Source organism: Elephas maximus, chromosome 1, assembly GCF_024166365.1.
Source record: "Elephas maximus indicus isolate mEleMax1 chromosome 1, mEleMax1 primary haplotype, whole genome shotgun sequence".
NCBI classification, from domain to species: domain Eukaryota; kingdom Metazoa; phylum Chordata; class Mammalia; order Proboscidea; family Elephantidae; genus Elephas; species Elephas maximus.
In genome coordinates this window covers 13,116,646-13,139,169 of record NC_064819.1, presented here as the reverse complement: position 1 = coordinate 13,139,169, position 22,524 = coordinate 13,116,646, and the positions used below count along the sequence as shown (strand labels likewise).

Genomic DNA, 22,524 nt, shown 5'->3' with positions numbered 1-22,524 from the left:
TTGATTACTTTTTTGGGGCGAGATGTGGGGGGATATCAAATATCTTAGTATTTTAATCCTCTTTCTCTTCGGAGAGGAGGGTGTCCCTGATTTTGGCGCTCAGTGAGACATCTGGGTGATACAGCACTGATACTGGAGAGATGAGACAGATGCTCTAAGACCAAGGAGTGGCAACTGTATCGTTCAGTCTGATATTGCATATGCTTTCTCTCTTCGTAGAGCTGAAATCTGAAGCCTATTTTTATCTTGTGTTAAGAAGGAAAGATATTGAGAAATGTAGTTTTCACAGCTGAAAGTGGTAGCTATGAAGTCTACAGCAGTTAAGTTCTACTGTGACACGACTTAGCAAACAGCTACACACCGTGTGTACAAATTCAGCCAAAGATGTCCACGCACAAGGCATACTTTCACCTGTTGTCGAAAATACTCAGAATCTCAACATAAAGGGGAAAACAGGAGTGAGGAAAGAACACAGACAATCTGTTACTAATATGGATTTCACTTTATTTAAAGAAATGCAGATAATACCACCTTCCAAAGAGCAAAAGCAGTCACCCAGATGCTCACCAACCACTCATGCCAGGAACACCTGAATATGCGCGTGCATTGCAATCATGGATCCAAAGCTTAGCAGGACTCAAACGTTTGCATTTTCTGAGTACATTTAACTAAATGATCAGTAGATATAAAATAACCTATTAATGGTAGTATAAAGACTTTAATCAATCACCAAAAACTAAATGTATAATCTGTTAAAAAAAAAACAAAAAAGAAAAAGAATGATGTATCATTCACCTTAAGCTTCCTCAACTCTCTGGACAAAGGAGAAGATTCTGAGTTTTCAGTTCTTCACATAGGGCTTCGTTGGAGGAAATCAGCTTTCAGCACTGTGCAAGAATCCATTTCTGAGAGGAGCCCAGAGTAATGGGAACTCTGTAAGCGGCTCCTCAGAGAAGTACCCCATGGGAGGCAGTAGAGCTGTGGGGTGCAGAAGCCCTGGAGCCACACTAGCTGGTTCCTATCCCAGCACTTCCATTTATTAGCTATGTGACATTTGAGCTTTATTTATCTTCTCTGCTTCTACTTTCTCATTTATAACTTGGGAATACCACTTGTGTAAATCACACAGATGCAAGGCTGTTATAAAGGGGACAGAACAAGTGTTCAATAAATATTAGCTATTAATATCTCATCTAGAAGATCAAAACGTGTGGATATGGGCATCTTTAGGAAAGGAACAAGTTGCCTTGTTCAACAGTTTTGGAGGGAGACAGACACGGAAAACCAGATAATTTGCTACTATAACTTTCTTCTGGATTGGAGAACCATTTAAAAGTAAAATTGGACTTGTCATATGTTCTTTACAGTAAGCCCAACTCACTGCCTTTTCTCTGTCCAGAAAATGTATCAGGAAAGAAGATTTTAACGGGAAAATGTAACTTGGTGGGACATAGTCAAGGGGTGAAAAACTACAATGGGGGGCTACAGTTACTGTGAAGATGATGGCTATGGGAACTAAAGTAAGGTTATTTATCTGTTAAAACTGGAGGTGGGGTATACACAAATGTACAATAATACCCAGAGGGAGAAATGCTGAAAAATGAGGCGCATCACTACACCAGGGCAAGTGCACCCCATCTAGCAGGTTCCTTGGATTGGGAGGGAGCAAGAATCAAGCCAGGGGCTCGGTCAAAGTTGAGATACCAAGTGTTCCTGAGTAAGAAACTCAGTTTTCGAAATCAGTGGTGAGGACTCCAGAAATGGCTTTCTCGCTCCTGACTCTGCTGAAGGTTTGGGGAGCATATACCCCTCTTTTTTTTAATTTATTAATAAAATGTATTAATCATCAACTGTACACCAGGCTCTGTGTCATTAAAAATAGTAGCCTTATTCCATTTTTTACCAAAGGTTCTCTAATCTCGGCTCCTGGCCACTTCTCTTGCCATGGGGTGGGGAGGGGGGAGGAATGTGGCTAATTGTCCACAATCAAAGCCTTGTTTTTTTATCCTTTCATGTTAGGATTTCACTTTCACTGGTAGAGATTAAAGAGAAAACAAGCAAAACACTGAAGGATCACTACAGAGAGGGCAATGAAAAGAGGACCATCAACTCACACCTAGAGGTCTAATTGAAGAATACAGAGGATGACTTCAGACCCACAGCAACATTCCTCCCACTTCCAGGATGACACATGAATGAGCCATGACATCTCTATGGCAAAATTACACAGATCTTTGGGGCTTTTGTCTTCCATAAGAAGTTAAACCCATGGCCATCAAGTCCATTCCGACTTATAGCTACCCTATAGGACAGAGCAGAACTGTCCTATAAAGGTTCCAAGGAGTGGCTGGTAGACTCAAACCACCGACCTTTTGGTTAGCAGCTGAGCTCTTAACCACTGTGGCACCAGGGATTCCCCATAAGAAGTAACACTCCAGAAATGACAGACTAGCGGTTTCTTACTCTTAACACAAACCACTTCTTGAGGTCAAATTTTTAAAAAGGTGTTTGTAACTTAATATTTTAGATTGGTATTTACTCTGCCTCCTCAAATATCTTTTGAAAGGTGGGTCAAGACATTCTTCCAGCAATCTTCTTATTTAATTCCTTTCGCTTTCAGCTCCTCTTTGACACGTTGGAGGTAATCAGGATCAGGGTAACCAAACCTGCAAAAGGAAAATCCCTTTAGCTTCATCACAAATGGTTCTTAAGAATCTGTACAGTAGAGCCTTGTCACTTGAGGACTTAACATTCAGGGTTGCAAGCATTCACAAGCTAATCCTGAAGGCTGATGACTTACCATGACTAAAAATGTGCAGATCTGAGTCATACAGCTAGTGAGTGAGCCTAGCTTTCTGCCCAGCATCTAGCTTCCAACAAGGTTTTTATTTTGTTAGCAGTACATGGTAAGGAGTGACTCTCCTAAACTTATGCTATAGGTACTGTATGTTATGGGCAACTTTGTGTTCTGTTACACATAAGGTCACCATGAGTCAGAGCCAACTTGACAGCAACTAACAACAACCATCATATTCTACAGTAGGATTCTCAAATTTGTGGAATTGCAAAGGTCTCAGGCTATATTCCTGTTTGAGAACCAAAGGTCTGAGGTATTTCTAACTGAGCTGCATACAGAACAACTGGATTGCCTGTAATACAGATTCCACCATCTTAGTCCTCCTAAAGCTAAGACTTTTTTCTAGAGTACTATTAGCCAAGTGAGTCTAGGTTCTCAATGTACTGATAGGGGGTGAGGGTGGAAGAAGGAGTGATCTTTAAGAAAAGCAAAGTAATAACATTCCTAGGATCTAAACCCATTGCTATTGAGTCAATTCCAACTCACAGCAACCCTACAGGACAGAGTAGAACTTCCGCATAGGGTTTGCCAGGATGTAAATCTTTACAGAAGACTGCCCCATCTTTCTCCCACAGAGCAGCTAGTGGGTTCCAACCCCCAACCTTTAGTTAGCAGCCAAGCACTTAACCACTGCTCCACCAGAGCCCCTATTTGTAGGATCTACCCTTCAAATACGCATATTAAAATAATTTACACTACTCATCTTGAGTTCTGAAGCCCCCTGTCCTTTAATGCAAAATGTAATGGCTGTATGATGCTTTATGGTTGGGAGGGTAGTGAGGGGAACTTATCTTATGGACTTTGAGGGGATCATTCCAGATTAGAATCTCTCAAAATACTTCACTGTACCCAATCCCACTGCTATGAATAAAGTCTCCTTATATCACATCCTCAAACTGCCATATTTCATGATCTCTAAATTAGGTTTAGCAACCATTATATTTCAGGATGTCTCACTTTTTTGGACCTCCATCCATGGATGTTTTGTGGTGGATATCATTCCACGTAATGACATCTGAGGCTCCTGAAGTTCGAGACTGCCCCACTGTGAAGATCAGTTTTTGGTCAAAGGCCTTACGAAGCAGTCTCAAAACCTCTTGTCCTTCCACATTATCAGGCAAGTATGCAGTTCGGTGTGTTCCATCATATCTCTTTCCGGGGTTTGGGTGATCCTTCTGTGTGAAGATAAGAAAATGTCACATGAAAACACTCCCATCTAAATTTTAAAATCCGTATAGATGTGCCATTTGCAAACAGAGAAAATAAAAAAATTTTTTTGAAGGTTTGCTCCTATTCCCGATAACTCTTATTTTCCCGTTTCCCCAGATTCATGATGGGTACACTATCCAACCTTTGGACTTCCCTTCCTAGCTCATCCTTATCCACCCTTTCTCTGCCTTAAGCAACAGGCAAAAAAGATACCTGACTTACAAGCAGCCACTATGACCTTTATCACTATTTCAAGCCCTTGAAAATAATTCCCTGGGAAACGCTGTCTAAATAGGCAACAGGACAGTCTCTTTTGCTGTAATAATCCTAGCATAGTGGATAGAAACCCATGGAACTCAGAAATACTTACTGTTTGTACGCCTCCGCTCATCTTATATGTAATCATAATGGTGGGATAGGATGCATAACCTGGGAGACTTTGTGGTGAATAAGTGACACCCATGGTTCCATCTGGCTGATTCCCTGTCTGAATACCGTAGTGGGTCTGGCACACAGGACAGACTGGCTTATATGACATGGCTTTATTGATACAAGGGGTGCAGAATTCATGCTTGCAATCTGGTAGCACCTGTTTGTTAGTAATGTTGTCCAGACAGATGGCACATGTGTCCTCTTCCTTCTTGTCCACTCCTGAGGCCCCGGAGCTGGTAGAGCCCTTGACTGGAGGTGAGGCTGTTTCTGAGTCATTACTATCAATGTCCATGGGTGTCCCATGGTCCTCATTCCATTTTTCTCCAGCCAACAGATGCATTCCCTCTCTCGTTGAGACATACTGCTTTGCTTTTGCAAGGTGATTTGGCAAACCAGTCAGATTCATTGAGTTTTGAGTTAACGACAAGTGTATGTTGGGATGCTTTCTTCTAAAGTCATCAGCAAACTTAGTGCCATGTAAGTGCTCTCTGTCCTTGCTCAAAAGTTTCAGGGAAATAATTTCTCTCATCAGCTGACATGAGACATGTTGATAGGCGTCGATGAAGCTTGCACACGCGTGCGCGGACAGGTCAATCTCCTTGTCCTTGGGTTCAAACAGGATGCAGGTTTTCTGAGCATCCTTAGTTTTTCCAAAAGCCCTGATGCTAGTGTTGTACTTTCTCTCTATCACTGGTATCTCTTGCTGTAATTCAGCTTCTAAAAGCTCATAGTGAGCAGTGTCAACCTCGATTCCATTCATCATGCCATTGGGAGCTGATATTTTCACAGGTGTCTTGACAGAGCTTTCAGAGTTTCTGACGGCAAGAAAATGTTTGGCGGCTGAAATATCATCGTGGGGCCCAAGGAGAGTCAACTCTTCTCCTTTCTCCTTTATAAGGAGCTTTCGAAACCGGTGGTTTAATGCCTGTTTGATTTCATTGGCCTCCTTCCTATCTGCTAAAGCCATACTCTCAAGCTTCAGAGATTCTGTGCCCTTCTGAAATTCACGGGCAAAACACTCACGAGCTACTTCTAGGTTGCCAGATTGACTTGAGGTGAAGTCTAAATAGACCATATTTGGAGAACTCTGCTGAATTTTGATGTTTACGCCAAATCTTTTCTCTATGAATTTGATTTTATCAGGACAAGTATATTCGAAGTATTCAAGGAAAGGCAAGGAAACTTCAAAAGAGTGGCTATTTTCTTCTTTCCTGGTTTGTTGCTCAGGAGAAGAGCAGCTGTTGTGGTCCTGCCGACTGAGGGGCTCCTTCTCTGTTGTTAAACGGGAAGATCCATACATCTGCTCACTTGTCAGCAGCTGCTCACTCAAGAACCGATGTATTTTTTCAATATCTCTGAAGTCGCCACACACCTTCTCAATTCCATCAAGACCCTCCACTTTCTTGACATTGGGGCAGAGAGTGGCTATGTGTTTCCTCAGCTCTTTGGACAACAGGTTACAGTTCAGCTCAGCTGTTACAGCAAGAAAGATCTGTAATTTCAAAAGGAACAAATAAGGTCTCTGAGATATTCAAGCCTACAGTCTTCTCTTCAGGAAAATGCCTAGAGGCCAGAGAAATCACCATGATGTCTTCCCTTAAAGGGAGGGACTTCTGGCAAACCTTTACAGAGGACGTAACATGCTACAGTCTAGAGGTTCTCAGCCTTGCCTGCTCATTAAAATCACCTGAGGAGTTCAAAAATAGTGCCAAGGCCCATGTCTCATCCCCAGAGATTCTGATGGAACTAGTCTGCAGGGGGCCTGGGCAGGAGCATTTTTAACAGACTCCCTGGATGAGAAGTCTGGATTCCAGAGTTGCCACTATCCCTGTGAACTTAGTGAGTGGGGTGAAGGGAAGAGGCTTGTGTTCTCTGGGTAAGTTGCTGAGATTCTTCAAAAAAAATTCTGTGAGCCTGAAATAGAGCCATAAATCTGAGGAGGATATTTTTTCCTACTACTGTCTTTTCTCTTCTTCACACCTCTCCACCCTTTTCTTTTTCTTTTTCTTTTTTTTTACTAAACACCTGTCTACATGCAATGTTCCCAGGCCCTATAAACCCTGGCCTTCAGAAGCTCCAATATAAAACAGACATATCAGATTAGAATAAAAAGGACTGAGGCAAGCTGAATGTAAGGTGAAAGCAAAATTTATCATTTTTGTTCTACCCCAAGGCCTTTGCACATGCTATTTCCTCTGAATATAGCATCCTTCCCCTAGGCCTTCCTTCAGCATGTTTCCTGAATCCTGCCACTTGTCACACCTCCATCCGGACAAGCCAGGTCCAAGCCATGGTCATCTTTCATGGTCCCACTGGAGCCCCTCCTAACTGGTCTCTGTGCTTCCACTCTAGCCCCTTTCTACCTTCTGTTCTGCGTACAGCAGCCAGAATGATCCTTTTAAAATGTGCAGCAAATCATCCCACTCCTCTGGCTTGAAACCATCTGATGAATCCCCTCACATTTAAATTAATACCCAAAATCCTCCCCATGACATTCATCCCCATAAGACCTAGCTCCTGGGTACCTCTCTCAGCTCTTCTCCTATCACTCTCTCCTGTGCTCATGGCCCTCCACCCACAGTGGCCTCCTTGAAGCTCCTGCAGCTCAGGGTGTAACTCCTATCTCAGGGCCTTTGCACTTGTCCTTCCCTCTGCCCAGAATGTTCTTCCTCTAGAAATCCACTGAGTTAGCTTGCTCACTCACTCGTATCTGTATAGATGCCACCTCATTAGGGAGGTTTTTCCTGTCAGCCTACTTAAAATGGCAGTTTGTCACTTACTTTGCTTTATTTTTCTTCCCACGACTCACCACTTGCAGACATTTTACTATGCATCTATTTGTTTCCTACCATTGTCTGTTTCCTCAGTAGACTGTAATCTCCTTGAGGGCAGGGTCTGCTGTGGTCATGGTTGTATCCCCAGCTCCTGTGGCAGTGCCTGGCACACAACAGGCATTCAATATCTATTTGTTGAATGAATTTTTGCATGGCTGGCTCCTTCTCATCATTCAAGTCTCAGGGCAAATGTCACCTCATCAGAGAAGTTGTCTCTGACTCCTGGTCAGGAGGAGCATCACCTCCATCCTCCCCTTCCTTGCTCTGGCCCTGTCTCTCTCTAAGGCTAAACCCCGTTTTATTTTCTTCTTAGGGTATATCACTTTCTGAAATTGTTTTATTTTGTTTACTTGTTTACTGTCTTTCGATGTAGCCCGTTCCTACCTTCTATACAAGCTGCATGACGGCAGGGACCTTGACTGTTGTGTTCACCTCCAGGTCTCCATGCCTAAAATAGTGCCTGGCTCACAGTGGCCTTCAGCAAATGGCTGTTGGAGGAATAATGATGAGGTGTGGTCTGGAGAGCAGGGTGCAGGAACATGCCCAGCTCCTTTCAGCACTCACCTTTGACACACAGGAATCCACAGTGTTAGGAATATGTCTTTCATTGGGATGCTTCCCATCATACAGAGCTCCTGCTCCTGATGGTGTCACCAAGGAAGTTCTCTGACTCATGATCTTCTCTACTGGCTTTTCAGTGGGTTCCAAGAAAATGCTCACAGGTTTGTTTTCAACGCAGATTCGGTGTTCTCCTTTTTTCAACACTCTCTCCTTAGCTTTAGTAGAGACATTTAACACAGAGAGAGAGAAGAACAGGGAGAGAGAGAGAAATGGGAGAGATTTGAACCTCTCCTCTTACTCATGCATCAGTGCCCTGCCCCCTGCACCCTGCTATACAAGGCTGGTGAGGGGAACTCGGGAGATCCTAAGAACTCATAAGTCGGCAGGTTAAGTTTTAAGGAAGAAATGAGAGCTTAATGAGAATGGAAAATCATCAACTTGTTAAAAGTCACGTTTCAGAAACTGAGTCTCCCATCTCACATTTCAATGATAGGGAAAAATGCTCATTTACAAAGTGAAGTGAAAAAAATCAAAAATCAAAACCGTAGACTCAGAATTTTGTAAGTATACAAGTGTTTGCAGACATTCACAGAGAAGAGCTGAAAGGAAGTACAGCCAAATGTTCACACTGCTTATCTCCAGGTGGTGAGATGAAGAGGTGGTTTTGGTTTTCTTCTCATTCCTTTCTCTCTTTTCTACTGTGAGCATGCATTACTTTTGTAATCCTCAAAAATACATCAATGACATTATTATTTATGCAATATTATTAATAAAAATGTATTAATGAAAATTTTACTTTCTTTTTGTCACACTGTCTTTGTAATCCATGCCTAAACCACAAGGACAGCTACCGACCTGCCTCCAGGGGCAGGAAGTGGCTTCTTAGGACAGCTGAGAAATACAAGGGGCCTGGGGATGAGGATATTAGCAAGCATCTACGTTAAGGCCTGGTCAGACCAGATCCCGGACTGGGGGTCTCTCCTGCTGTCGGGCTGAGTCTCTTGGCAGCTGAAGCCCCCAGTTCGTGTCCCCCCAGACAGTGCCATCCTTTCTCCCGCCCTCTCTCCTGGGTCAGCGGGGGCTGCTTCTAGCAGGACACCCGCGGGGCTGGCCCAGGACGGCTTTGCACCCCCAGCCCGGGCCCGCACCTCTGCCGCCCACAGCTCACCTGCCCTTTCCCTGAACTCCACCCGGAAGGTGTCCGGGGCGCTGTCGCCCAGGGCCCGCACGGTGCACTCCCCGCCGCCCGAGCGCCGGCTCTGGAAGTAGCTCTCCAGCTTCCTGCGCAGCCGGGGGCCGGGCTCGGACACCCGCACGACGAGCGGGGACGGCGGGCAGGGCGCCGAGGCCATGGCTCTGCGGGCGGGCGGGCGGGCTGCGCGGGCTCCGGGCGCGGGTAGGGCCGGCCTGAGGCGAAGGCACGTCCTGCCCCCGGGACTTGGGCTTCAGAGTTTCAGTTTCGTTTCCCCGAAACCCCTCCCTGTTCCGGGAGAGCCTCTTCTGCCTCTTTTGTTGTCGCCACTGTGACTGTGGCCTTGGGCCAGGTGAGTAGGTGCCGAGGTCGGTGGGAGCTGGAGGGAGCGGGTTTCTTGGGACTTGCAACTCTCAGGTCTCTGGTCCTGCAGGCTGGGGCGGGGAGTGGGCGACGGCCGGGGTCCCAGGGCCGGGTCTCCCCACCCAAGGATCTAAACTGGTCAGATGCCCAAGTGGAAGACAGTAAGTTTCTCCTGTGTTTGTCATTCTTTGAAAGTCTTGTTCTTATTACTCTTGTTTGGTGCTAAAATATAGTTCACATTCTGAATTCAGGTTAAAAAAGTATATATGTATATATTTTTAATTTAAATTTGTTAACCTGCTTTTATGACATGTTACTATTAACTTCCCTCCAACTTTACCCTTTAACTGACTCTTGGGGCTTATCTGCCTCCTTATCTTCGCTCAGCCAACAGTACTGAACTGCTTGCTGCTGTGTGTTCTGGTGAGAATGGTGAGAGGCCCTTGAGGTCAGGGCCTGCAAAGGGAGGCGGACTTCTGAAGAAAGAATTAAAATCTCTGGAAGACCTCCAAGAGGAAGCTTCAAGCAGAGCCTTACTAAGACGGTTGGGGGTGAGGTGAGGAGGGTGAGGGGTATGGAGCAGGCAGGGGGCATCTGAGGCCCAGGGACCACTGTGGTCTGAAGCAGGAGGGAGAGCCTAAGGCTGGGAGGAGATGAGATGGGACAGGGAGGAAGGGTCAAGATGAGTGCTGCCCAATAGAAATATAACAGGAGCCACAAGAGCCAACCCCATTGTGATTTAGAATATTTTACTAGCTGTATTTTAAAAAGTGTCAAGAAACAGGTGAAAATAATCTTAATTATGTGTTACTTAATTCAGTACCTCCGAAATGTATTTATTTCAACATGTAATCAGTGTTAAAAACGCATCAGTGAGATATTGTCCCTTCTTTTTGTCAGGCTAAGGCTTTGCCATGCAGTGTGAATCTGGCCCTTACATCAGGTCTCAGTTGGGACAGGCCACATTCCAAGGCTCAATAGCTACATGTGCCTGGGGTCCACACTGGACAGCACAGGTGGAGATGGTGAAAGGTCTTAAAGATCAGTGGGGAGAAATGGAAGGGTTTTGAGCAGGGGAAGCAGGAGCATGGCATTCCAGATTTGGATATTAGAAGAGTGGCAAGCCAGATCTACATCTTAGAAAAATGGTGTTTATCAAAAATGTGGAGGACACATTTCCAAGCAGAGATGAATAGAGGAAGATAGAGCCAGAGGTAAAGTTTTTGCATATTGCTATAAGACTGCAAATTGGTCGGTCGTTAGGGAGGGTAATTTGGTAGTGCTATCAGAGTTATAATTTTTTATAATTAAATTTATAATTGCATATGCCTTATGGTTCTGCAGTTCTAATTCTAGGAATTTGCCCAATCAGTATATTAGTACCCAAGTGAAATGACCTGTGTACAAGATTGTTCTTTACAGCATTGTTTATGATAGCAAAAGCTTGGGAACCCACTAGGGGACTAAGAGTTCAATAGCTTGTAGCGTACCTGTAAGATGGAATACAGTGAGCAGCAGGAAGAATGAGGAAGCTCTCTATGTGCTAGTATAGAAAAATCTCTAGGAGATATTCAGTGGGTAAAGAAAGATCCAGGAGAGGGTGTATGAGACGCTACCTTTTGTGTATAAAATATACTTCTGGGAGGATACAGAAGAAACTGGGAGGGGAGTTTAGTGAGGTGGTTGGGAGTAGGGTCGGAGGGAACCTTTTAGCCTTTAAATTTGAATCATGTAAATGTCATACTAATCAAACAATAAAATGTAAAGTCTGATACATTTAAATCTTTAAGAAGAATCTATTGCCATCTCCTAGGCATGAGGCGCTCAGGCCCTGAGAGAGTCAGCATCAGTGAGCAAGAGGGTAGGGGCATATTTGAAAGTGATTTAAGTGGTCAGGACCCAATGACCAGTTGTATATAGGACAAAAGAGAAGACAACCAAGGACAATTCCTAGGTATCCAGCTTGAGAGGGTAAATGGTGTATCCCTCACTGAATTGTAAAATCCAGGAGATAAAGTGTCTTCATCATTTAGTGCTGCTATAACAGAAATACCACAAGTGGGTGGCTTTAACAAAGAGAAGTTTATTCTCTCACAGTCCAGCATGCTAGAAGTCCGAATTCACAGCACTGGCTCCAGGGGAAGGCTTTCCCTCTGCCGGCTCTGGAGGAAGATCCTTGTCATCAGTCTTCCCTTGGTCTAGAGCATCTCAGCACAGGAACCTCAGGTCCGAAGGACATGCTTTGTCCCAGCGCTGCCTTCTTGGTGGTATGAGGTCCCCATGTCTCTCTGCTCGTTTCTGTCTTTTATATCTCAAAAAAGATTGGCTGAAGACACTACCTAATCTTGTAGACTTCATCAGTGTAAGTGACGCTAATCCATCTTATTACATCATGGTGATAGGATTTCCAGCATATAGGAAAATCACATAAAATGGTGGAGAATCACATAAAATGGTGGAGAATCACATAAAATGGTGGACAGTCACATAAAATGGTGGACAATCACACAATACTGAGAATCATAGCCCAGCTAAGCTGACAGGTAATTTCGGGGGGACATAATTCAATCCATGACATAGAGCATGATTTTGGGGTGTGGGGGAGTGGAGATGAGGGGACAGTGGGTTCAGTTTTGCAGAAGCTGAGTTTGAGGGGCCTGTGTGACATCTAGGTGAAGTTGAAATGTCAGGCTCAGGAGAGCCATAGCCTGAGATACAGACATGGAGTCACGTTTGCAGTTGGAAAGTTGAAGGTATGGGAGTTGATGAGCTCAACCCTGGAAAGTTCATGGAATAAGATGAGAAGTGCATATCAGGCAGAATCCTGGGGCAAATGATAAAGCTTGGACAATGGAAACAAATCCAGGAGAAGAGTCTGTATAAACGCAAAATGAGAGTGGCAGGAGAGCCAAGGAAGGATGGCATAGCAGAAACCAGGAAAGCGGAGTTCAGGAATCAAAGAATTAAATACTATAGACAGGGGGCAGTGAAGGTTAGGATTCAAGATAGTCCATTGGGGTTAACCACCTGGAGGTCACTGATGAGCTATTTCAGAGGAGTGCTGGGGTGAGGTAGGGAGCCAGATGATAGTAGGCCGAGTGGGCAGGCGAACAGGAGGAGAGTCAACTGCTCTTTCTGGAAATCTGGCTGCCTGTAAGGAGAAGGAAACAGTGTAGGAACCAGTGATGGAAAGTTGGGAAGGCTTTTGATGCTGTTTTTTTTTTTTTTGGTTTTGCTTTTAAAATTCCCTAACATGTCGCTTACTGCATCCTTTCTATTCATTTCTAGAAGTGGGCCACCACATTGAATGTTTTGGACAATGTGCTTCTTGTTTCTAATTTCTTTGGGTTAAATGGATGTCACTACCCCTGCCCAGTGTATTCCTGGACTTTTGAGCCTGGTCTGAAAATAAAAACAAGTGCAACTACATCTAAGGCAAAGTCCACCGGAAGCCCACAGCCAAAGCAGACATGGGAGTCTTCCTTCTTTGGTGAAAACAGCAGTGTCCTCTGGAGGCAAAAATGCCTCTTGTCCATGCATTTTAAGATTGTACTAGACCTGCTGCTTTTCCTCAACAACTAAGACTAAATACTGCCCTGATGGAGACCTGGTGGTACAGCTGGTGGTTCAAGTCCACCAGCTGCTCCGAGGGATAAAGATGTGGCAGTCTGCTTCCATAAAGATTACAGTCTTGGAAACCCTATGGGGTAGTCCTGCTCTGTCCTGTAGGGTCGCTATGAGTCAGAATTAACAGTGATGGGTTTGGATGCTGTAGATAGTTTTACAAAATGTTGTTATTGCAAAGACATTAGAAACCATTTCAGAGGCCTAAATATGTGTGTGGGCAACTATAAGCATTTGCATCATCATTATTCTAAAAGGTCACACTCTTTAATTCCTACCTATTGTATGGAAAATCATTAATATACGTTTTTCTGGTGCTCCTGATTTTTACCAAATATCCAGTTTTCTCATTTGATGAGGGTTATTTATCACAAACTCAGTAATACATACTCCTCACAGGCAAAGGTCCAGTTTCCTCTTTTTTCAAACCCTCTGGTGGTCTTCACTTACTCATGAGCCCAGTTCCTCGGTGTTCTAGAAGACTGTGCTCAGTCTCACCACTCTGTATCATCGTCCTCTACTAAATATGTAAAAGTCTGCTCCAACCTTCAAAGCCTGGCTGTAGTCTCACCTTCGCCATGAAGCTTTCCTTGCTCCATCCCATAAGCTCTTTCCCTCCTCTGAGCTGCCATAATGATGTCAGCTAGAACCTCTCACGTGGAAGATAAAGGGTAAACAGTGGTAGTAATAGCAACACAATGTGTGAATCTTTACCAGTGAAACTGAAAACTGCTAGAGATCGGAAATCACGTTCGGTCTCCTGTCGCTGTATTCCTACCAAATTCCCCTACATGCTGCTTATCGCATCCTTTCCATTCATTCCTAGAAGTGGCCCAGCATATCTGGGCACATCTTCCTCCACTCAGAAACACAAAAGGAATTACAGACATTGAAAGACCCTAGGAATCTCGAGGATGTACTCTTCTGTGGTAAAAAGCGTAAGTGTATATAAATCATAAACCGGAATCAGCACGTGAATAATTCTTCCTAAAACAGCAGGAAATCTGAGGGTTTTGTTTACACCTGGCATTCTTTTATGGGTCTTGTGGCCCAATAGAAATTTCCTCCATGCTATTTTTTATTTGTACCATGTGGGAAATGGTAAATCAGGAATATGCTAATCTAATCAACAATGTCAACATGAGGATGGATCATTTTTTAAATGTCACCTCAGTATCATGTTGATTCTCTCCACTCATTCACAGATTTGGCTTTTGCAGGATAGGGAAGGAGAGTGAAGGGGGAGGAATAAAAACAAGGGAATAGAGAAGAGACACCTTGATTGTTAAAGCTGAAAGTTCCACATTAAAGCTTGTGCCATGAAATAGGCAACTGAGAGTGGGTCCTTATTGATGGGTGGGTAGGGGTAGGTGATGAGGTTCATGTCTTCATGGCCTCTGTCTAGAGAAACTCTACAGGTCTTTGGAGATCGGAGATCAGTCTTGGCCAGTCTTTGGATCATTTCAGTCTGTGACCTTTGGGCACTGTTAAACTGCAACCCTTTGTCTCATCCTGAATGGAAGTGCATCGGCCTCTTGGGAAGTGGGGTAGGGTCAATGTGTGCTAATATTCAGTACTTTAAAGATTTCAGATACGCAGGTGAAAAAGCACCTTCGCCCTGACCTAGTGTTTTAACAGGGTTTCTCTTGTTTTTGTTTATCATACTATATTGTTACGGTAATCTACAGTCATTTGGTTTCAATTTTTTTTTTTTTAAACCATTCTCATTTCTCATAGGTTGCTGGAGCAGCAGCTTATGATGAGAAGAAATCAGGTAGGATTGCCTCACTCGCCCTGTGGTTTCAGAAAAGCTTTGCCCAGATCTTTCCCCAGTGGCAAAAGGGGACTACAGAAGGTGAATGTCTCCCTGACAAGTGCTCAGATGTGTTATTGCAGGAACTGTGCAGACTCCAGCACGTGCTTCAGAGAGGGGGCTGCTTCAGAAGCACGGGGGCGCCAGAAGGCATGTTCTCTTAGGGCCCTCTCTGATCTTTCCTTTGACCTCAAGATTGGGACTTTTCTGACAGTAGCTGTACAGTTGAAATTGTCCAGGAGTGGTGACCCATTTATAGTCCCCTTGCTCAACTATTAGTGTCAAAGGGAACCTGCCTGATTCTATGGGGTGGCCCACTGAGGTTTTCAACCACAGTTCAGGCCAGTATGATCTGACTACTAGCTTGCTGCTTCCATTGGGTAATTAAGGCTACCAGAGCTTTTGTTATACGGCTCCACTTAGAGAAGGTAGTTCAAATAAAACGTAACTAATGTCCACATTTAACCAATTTTAGAATCCATATTTTTTTACATTTTAATATCTCTTAAATAAGACTACCCCCTATCAATCGATGACGTGTCTTGGTTTAATTAGCATTATTTTTTCTTTTAAAGTGGCAGATAATAATGATATCTCGGACTCCACAAAATACAGTGTCACAGGCTGAGTTCTCTAGGAAGCAGAAGCTGAGACAGTTAGGAGTGCAAACATTTATTGTGAAAGGAAAAGGGAGGAAGCAGGGCTGGACAGTCACAGTCATCATGTGCAATGAAAACCTGACAAAGTTCCTACCATCCCAAGACTGCCCAGGAGAGGACTCCCATGTTGGGCATTAACGGTCTTTTTTAGGCACTGATAGGGGCCACCCTGACAATAGTGTGACGTTGGGTCAAAAGCTGTCAGGTGGGTCCTGACAGCTGGAGGCTGTCCGATAACCATCTTTCCTCCTTCATCACCAAAGTAAAGGCAGATCTGAGCAGCACATCTTGTCTGCCACATACGGTAAATTACTTTTAGTCAATCAGTTTTAATTCCACTAAAACTGTGCCACGAAAGTAGAGTATTGTGAGAATTATTTATGGTAGCAGCCTCTGTCAGTGCTTTCCCATTTGCTGGCCTGGTGCCCCCAGGGCAGCCCTCAACCAGTGACTGGTAGAAGTTGGGTAAACACCATAGCTCCTTTACCCCTGTGGAGCCCTTTGGTGCAGTGGTTAAGAGCTCAGCGCCTGAACAAAAGATCAGCAGTTCGAATCCACCAGGCGCTCTCGGAAACCCTGTGGGGCAGTTCTACTCTGTCCTTTAGGGCCTCTATGAGTCAGAATTGACTCCACAGCTACAGGTTTTTTGGTTTGTTTATTTAATCCCTGTGTTGGTACAACTCTGAGACAAACCATGTACACTGGCTCCTAAGGTTCCTCAGTGGAGTTAAGGTCCATTTGCTTCTAGTTTCTTCTGTCAAGTTAGTTCCAACTCCTGGCAACTGCATGTGTGTCAGAGTAGAAGTGTGCTCCAAAGGATCTTCAATGGCTGATTTTCTATAAATGGATTGCCAGACCTTTCTTAAGAGGTGCCTCTAGGTGGACTCTAACCTCCAACCTTTCTGTTAGTAGCTGGTAATACACCCTTTGTTCATTGCTTTCCTTTGCCTGTCTTACTTTCCCATTCCACCACACCCAACTCTACCTGGTGGTCTTTAACTCCATGGCAACTGGTTTCCCAAATAAACTGCTCCGCTCAAACGCATGTCTCAGGGTCCGCTTCCAGGAGAATCCAACTGCTGAAAAATCAAGAGTTATGAATAAAACCTCCCTATATTTTAGACTCATAATTAAATCCTTTCTAATACTTGTGCCTTAAGCATGGGTCTTCCCAAAGTTGCCATTTTTACATAGATTTAAAAAAATGTATGAGCCTACCCCATACACACAGGTTTCTCATCACCATCATTGTGTCATAGTAGCTACCATTTATTAAGTACTTACGACATTCCAGAGCCCTATCGATGCAGCGGTTAAAGAGTGCAGCTGCTAACCAAAAAAGTCAGCGGTTTGAATCCACCAGCCGCTGTTTGGAAACCCTAGAGGGCAGTTCTACTCAGTTCCATAGGGTCACTATGAGTTGGAATCGGCTTGATGGCAATGGGTTTGATAGTACATGCTAGGCAGAAGACTATGCACTTTATGGGGCACCTACCATTGAAAACTCTCGGATATCTGCTGTCTAGTTATGTGTCTAGAAGAATCATGAAGGGGACTAGAGGATATTAATCTCTTTTCTGCATATAGGAAAGGCAGTCTCTTAGTGTGAAGTGGAATTACATCCTTGCTCATTTCTTTATTTTTTATATTCTCTCCTTTTCTAGAAATTGACATTCTCAGTGCAAACATTAGTTGGCCAATTTCCATTACGCCTAGTGACTTCAAAATACTTAAAAATTATGAGAGTCAGCTGTGTGAAGTCCTCCAGGATAAGTTTGGTTGTGTCTCTACCCTGGTCTCTCCAGCCCTTGAAGATCACACCAAATCTCTGCGAGTCTTCAGAAAAATGCTGATACCTGGGTTAGAAGTATCGGTCTGGAAGGATGACCTCACCACACATGTTGTTGATGCTGTGGTGAATGCGGCCAATGAGCGCCTCCAACACATGGGAGGCCTGGCCCTGGCCCTGGTGGAAGCTGGTGGCCCTGAAATCGAAGAGGACAGCAGAAGCCATATTGTCAGACATGGTAAAGTAACAACTGGTATGATAGCCATCACGAGAGCAGGCAGGCTTCCCTGCAAATGGATCATCCATGCTGTTGGGCCTTATTGGACAGGAAGGGACGAACAGAGATGTGTTGAAGAGCTGGAACGTGCCATTATACATATTCTAGATTATGTCAACTGTAAAAACTTGCACATTAAGGCAGTTGCAATTCCAGCCCTAAGCTCTGGGATCTTCCAGTTTCCTCTGAATTTGTGTACACGCATCATTGTTCAAACTATCAGAAGTTACTTCGAAATTAACCCAGTGGCTGGTAATTTGAAAGAAATTCACCTGGTGAGCAATGAGGACCCTACTGTTGCTTCCTTTAAAACTGCTTCAGAAAACATCCTAGGGAAGAACGAGCTGGAATCCTTGGTGAGTCAAGAAGCCGCCCCTCCTTTGGATACTGTCTTAGTTATCTAGCGTTGCTATAAAGTAGGTACCACAAGTGTGTGGCTTTAAGAACCAAAAATTTATTTTCTCACAGTTTAGCCTAGAAGTCAAATTCAGGGTGCTGGGTCTAGGGGAAGGCTTTCTTTGCCTGTCAGCTCTGGAGGAAGGTCCTTGTCTAGTCAACTTGTTTCTTGGTTCCTTAGAGATGTCCATGTGACTTGGCGTCAATCTTCCCCTATCGCTGCTTGCTCACTTGCTTGTTTAATCTCTTTTATATATCCAAAGAGATTGAGTCAAGACACATCCTACACTAATCTTGCCTAATTAACATAACAAAGGCAACCCATGGGATTATAACCACAGTATAAGGGTTTTATAAGGGTTAGGATTTACAACACATATTTTTGGCATACACAATTCAGTCCATAACAGATACCATGGTCGTGAACAACCCAACTCTCCAGATTGTCAAGGACCACACTGAACTGCAGAACGTAAGTCTTTGTTTCCATCCTCTTGTACTACCAAAGGGTGTCCCCGACTGTTAGTTACTAATTAAGTACTTTTTTGAGTATATACCATGTCCAACACTTGTAGAATGCATCTTGATAAGGTTAGTTTTGTGGACTTCAGAGCCAGATCATATGGAGTTGAATCCTAGCTCTGCCATTTACTAACTGGGTGATCTTCAACAAGTTACTTTACCTTTTGTCCTCAGTTTTCTCATCTGTAAAATGAGGATAATAAGGTCTTAGGTCTGTTGTGAGACTGACAGAATCAATATACATAAAGTACTTAGAATGGTGTTTGGCACATATAAGTATCATTATTTGTATTGCTATTTTACTTAGACACCATGAGGAAACAGAACAATCTTTGATCCTAAAACAAACAAGCAAACAGAAAACCCAAACCCATTGCTGTCCAGTTGATTCCCATTCATGGCAACCCTACAGGACAGAGTAGAGCTGCCCCATAGGGTTTCCAAGGCTGTAATCTTTATGGACGCAGACTGCTTCGTCTTTCTCCCATGCAGCACCTGGTGGGTTTGAATGGCTGACCTTTTGGTTAGCAGCAGAACACTTAACCACCGCGCCCAAAGAACTTAAAGTGTATTATATTCTTTTTAGGTAAAAAAAACCTTTATTTGAAAAATCTAATTGTGCAGACAAACCATCCATACACTTCTGAAACAACTTATAAATAGTAAAAAAAAAAAAAAGAAAAAAGTCAATACAAAATGAATTCATAATATTTAACGGTATATGAATGCGTTATAACAGTGGAGTGTAGTGGGCCAAGAAAGATCACTTCTGAGGGTGTTTTTTTTTTTTTTTTTTCCAGTTAGAGTATATATTTAACAGTGTTATATTAGAAATGATACTCTGTCAATACATGGAAATAAATAATACATTTTAAAAATAAAACCGAGATTTAAACCAAAGTCCGTGGTAGCTTGGTCACACACACAAAAGGAAAGGTACTCTCACTTCTCCCTGCACACAAAACTGGCACAATTGATGTGTTAGGTGTGTTGAATGGGAAAATGAATAATAGACATCTTACTCTGATTTTTCTTATCCACGAAATGAAATATTAATCATAAAAAGCCTGATCTAAACTGCAGGAAAAAAACCACCCCAAAACTAAATCCATTGCTGTTGAGCCAATTCCGACTTACAGCAACCCTATAGGACAGAGTAGAACTGCCCCATAGGGTTTCCAAGGAGCAGCTGGTGGAGTTTAGTGGCCGACCTTTTTGGTTAGCAGCCAAGCTCTTAAACACTGAAGGCTGCCAGAAACTGCTCTACAACTGGATTGCCAGAAGTAACCTGATATCAGATGATCTCAGTAAAAAGGCAGGGGTGGGGGGTGGGGATGGAGGGTGAGGATGGTGGGGGCAGGATTCAGTCAATCTCTTTAAGATTAGCCAATTGTTGATCTTTGAAGGGTGTGAGTTTTTAATCCGAACTCAATTTGTGATGAGTATGAGTATGAATTGGCAGGAAACCCTGGTGGCATAGTGGTTAAGTGCTACGGCTGCTAACCAAAAAGGTCGGCTGTTCGAATCCACCAGGTACTCCTTAGAAACTCTACGGGGCAGTTCTCTGTTCTGTAGGGTCGCTATGAGTCGTAATCAACTTGATGGCAGTGGGTTTGTTTTCTGGGTTTTATGAATTGGCAGAAGGAAGGCCTTCAGGGTGGTTAAAATGACTTGATCAGAAAGAGATTGACAAATACCGAGTAAACTTGACCAGAGCTAGGAGACCCCGGTAGGCTTTTAACTCGTATTCTGAGAGCATGGGTCTGTGGTGGGGCCTGTGGAGAATACAAAACATAACACAGCTTTTAGCCAGGGTCCATTGGGCACAAAGGTGAGGGCCTTGGAGGGAGGAGAGGGAGCCAGGGTAACAGTAAGCCTAAGTATTTGGGGGCTTGTCTAGGCAGAGAGCACCTCTAGGACAAGGACCATGGCTTTTTCATTTCTGTGGTTCCAGCGCCTGGACTGGGCCTGCATCTAGGTGTGCAGCAAATGACCGATGAACAAGCGTAGGAGGCAACAGGGAGCAGGGACTTATGTGGAAGCAGAGAAAGAATGTAAGGGTGTATGTGTGTGTTCCTCACCCCCCTAACAGTGATGTCATTTTAATACTCTCCTGTGGCCACAATCATATAAACTTAATCCTAAGTGAAAAAATACCATTCGTAAGGATATAGTTTGCCTGCAAGACCATTAAAGAAAAGACTGAGGGGACCTCAGGCTCTAGGCCCCAGAAAGTGAAATATTTATCTGAGAAGTTACTAATAGGCCAATTTAAAATTGAAGTGGAAACATCCTAATTGCGTAACCTATCCCTTTAACTGAAATTTTGTTGTATTTATTGCCAACAGGAACCTGAAAATGTTTAAAGGGTGCCAGGCCCCCCACATTGCAAATTCTGGTGTACTTTGAAAGTTTTTTTTGTTTGAAAGTTAAGCATCCATTAACATCCATGAGAAACACCTAAAGTATCCGTAGAGGGAGCTGAAGGCATCAGGATGGAAAATCTGAGTGTGTGAATAGGAATAGCACTTTATTGTGAGTTTAGTGTAGTAGGTCTTCCAGAGTCAGGGCCATAGCAAACAGAAATTTATTTTCTCACGGTTTAGGAGGCTAGAAGTCCGAATTCAGAGCCCTTCAGTTTCTGCTTCCTGGTTCCTTGGAGATCTCCCTTTGTCTTGGCATCTATCTTACCCCATCTCTCCTCTGCTTCCTTGTTTAATCTCTTTTATATCTTAAAAGAGATTGACTCAAAATACACCCTACACCAGTCCTGCCTTATTAACATGACAAAGACAGCCCATTCCCAAATGGGACTATAACCACAGGCATTGAGGTTAGGATTTACAACACATATTTGGGGGGGGGGGGACATAATTCCATCCATAACACTTGACCACTTGTATGCACATGAACTTCTGGGTTAATATGTGGTCTGATTTGTAGATGGGGACAACAGTGGCTTCATCATGGGAGTGAGGAGAGAACAGCTACTCCTTTATACAGTGCCTGGCAGACTCAATACATGGCAGCTATTTTAAGTAATGTCATCTCTTACTTGGCCCTCAGAGTTGTGCTAAAGGGCATTGCATTATTTTCATTCCCCCTACCCCAATCCCCCCAATCTTCCTGATGGCTTTGGCTCCCTCTAGGGAAAATTTACGTGTTTCTCAAGGGTGTTAATGAATGCTTAAAAGCACACCAGAATTTGCAATATTTGGGGCCTGTGTATCCACAGCCAACTGGAGGGCACCTAAAAACAATGACAATGTTATCTAATTTATTTCCAAGTTCTTGGAGGGGGAAAGTAGAGGAGTGCCCTGTTGTGACCTCCCGGGTACTGAATATAATAAAACTGAGGACTTTTTGCTCTGGAAATAGCAACTGCCAATACAGTTTATGAAGAAAGTGTCCTACAGATTAGGGAACTTCATTGTTAAAGTTCAGATGCAAAGCATAAACTAGTCTTTGTCTCATTATTTCCCATCTTTTCAATGAAGTAATTACTACCAATTGAATCAGCTTTGAACAAAGACACTGGTTCAAAACCCTAGGAGGAATGAGCGATTGCAAATAGATGTTGCGTTAAACAGTCTGCATGGCCTTATGTACAAATCTTTGTCTATGTACTGTCATATAATGATAATTATAACAATAGCTAACATACATCAAATGCTTACCATGTACCAGGCACAGTTTTAAGCACTTTACAGAAATTAACTCATATAAAACAGATGATTTATTCAATCTACGGATAAACTTTGGTATGTGTATAACTTTTTAAAAATAATTTATATGTTGTTAATTATAAGAGCATCTGCCTATATTTTTCTTTGACGATATAGCCATAGCTTCTAGTTCAGTGCCTAACGTGTAATGAGCAGAGCAGTAAAAGCTCTTGAATAAATGAATGGTTATATTTTGCCTTGGAGTATACATTCCCCTTCTTTTTCATGCCACATTGTGGCTTTCTCTTCATTTTTCCTATACTTGTTCACC

The 22,524-nt window shown here is 43.4% G+C and overlaps 2 protein-coding genes across 12 annotated transcripts in view; one reads left to right on the top strand and one right to left on the bottom strand.

Annotated features, from left to right (window-relative positions):
- Positions 1-483: 483 nt before the first annotated feature.
- Positions 484-9,281, bottom strand: LOC126072600 (E3 ubiquitin-protein ligase DTX3L-like). Its single transcript, XM_049878001.1, has 5 exons — positions 9,062-9,281; positions 7,897-8,108; positions 4,437-5,990; positions 3,815-4,032; positions 484-2,666 (listed from the first exon to the last, which is right to left on the bottom strand). The coding sequence occupies exons 1-5, from the start codon at positions 9,243-9,245 to the stop codon at positions 2,597-2,599; spliced, it is 2,238 nt and encodes a 745-aa protein (XP_049733958.1). The 5' UTR covers positions 9,246-9,281; the 3' UTR covers positions 484-2,596.
- A 60-nt stretch (positions 9,282-9,341) lies between these two features.
- Positions 9,342-22,524, top strand: part of PARP9 (poly(ADP-ribose) polymerase family member 9) — a 33,403-nt gene continuing 20,220 nt past the window's right edge. Inside the window, exons 1-6 of one of the 11 annotated variants that reach the window (XM_049878038.1) lie at positions 9,354-9,437; positions 9,836-10,004; positions 11,546-11,715; positions 13,899-14,010; positions 14,810-14,846; positions 17,209-17,966. In XM_049878038.1, coding sequence (XP_049733995.1) covers positions 13,987-14,010; positions 14,810-14,846; positions 17,209-17,966 — 819 coding nt within the window. In that variant the 5' untranslated portion in view covers positions 9,354-9,437; positions 9,836-10,004; positions 11,546-11,715; positions 13,899-13,986. The other 10 variants (XM_049878026.1, XR_007516544.1, XR_007516541.1 and 7 more) reach the window with 10 other exon arrangements.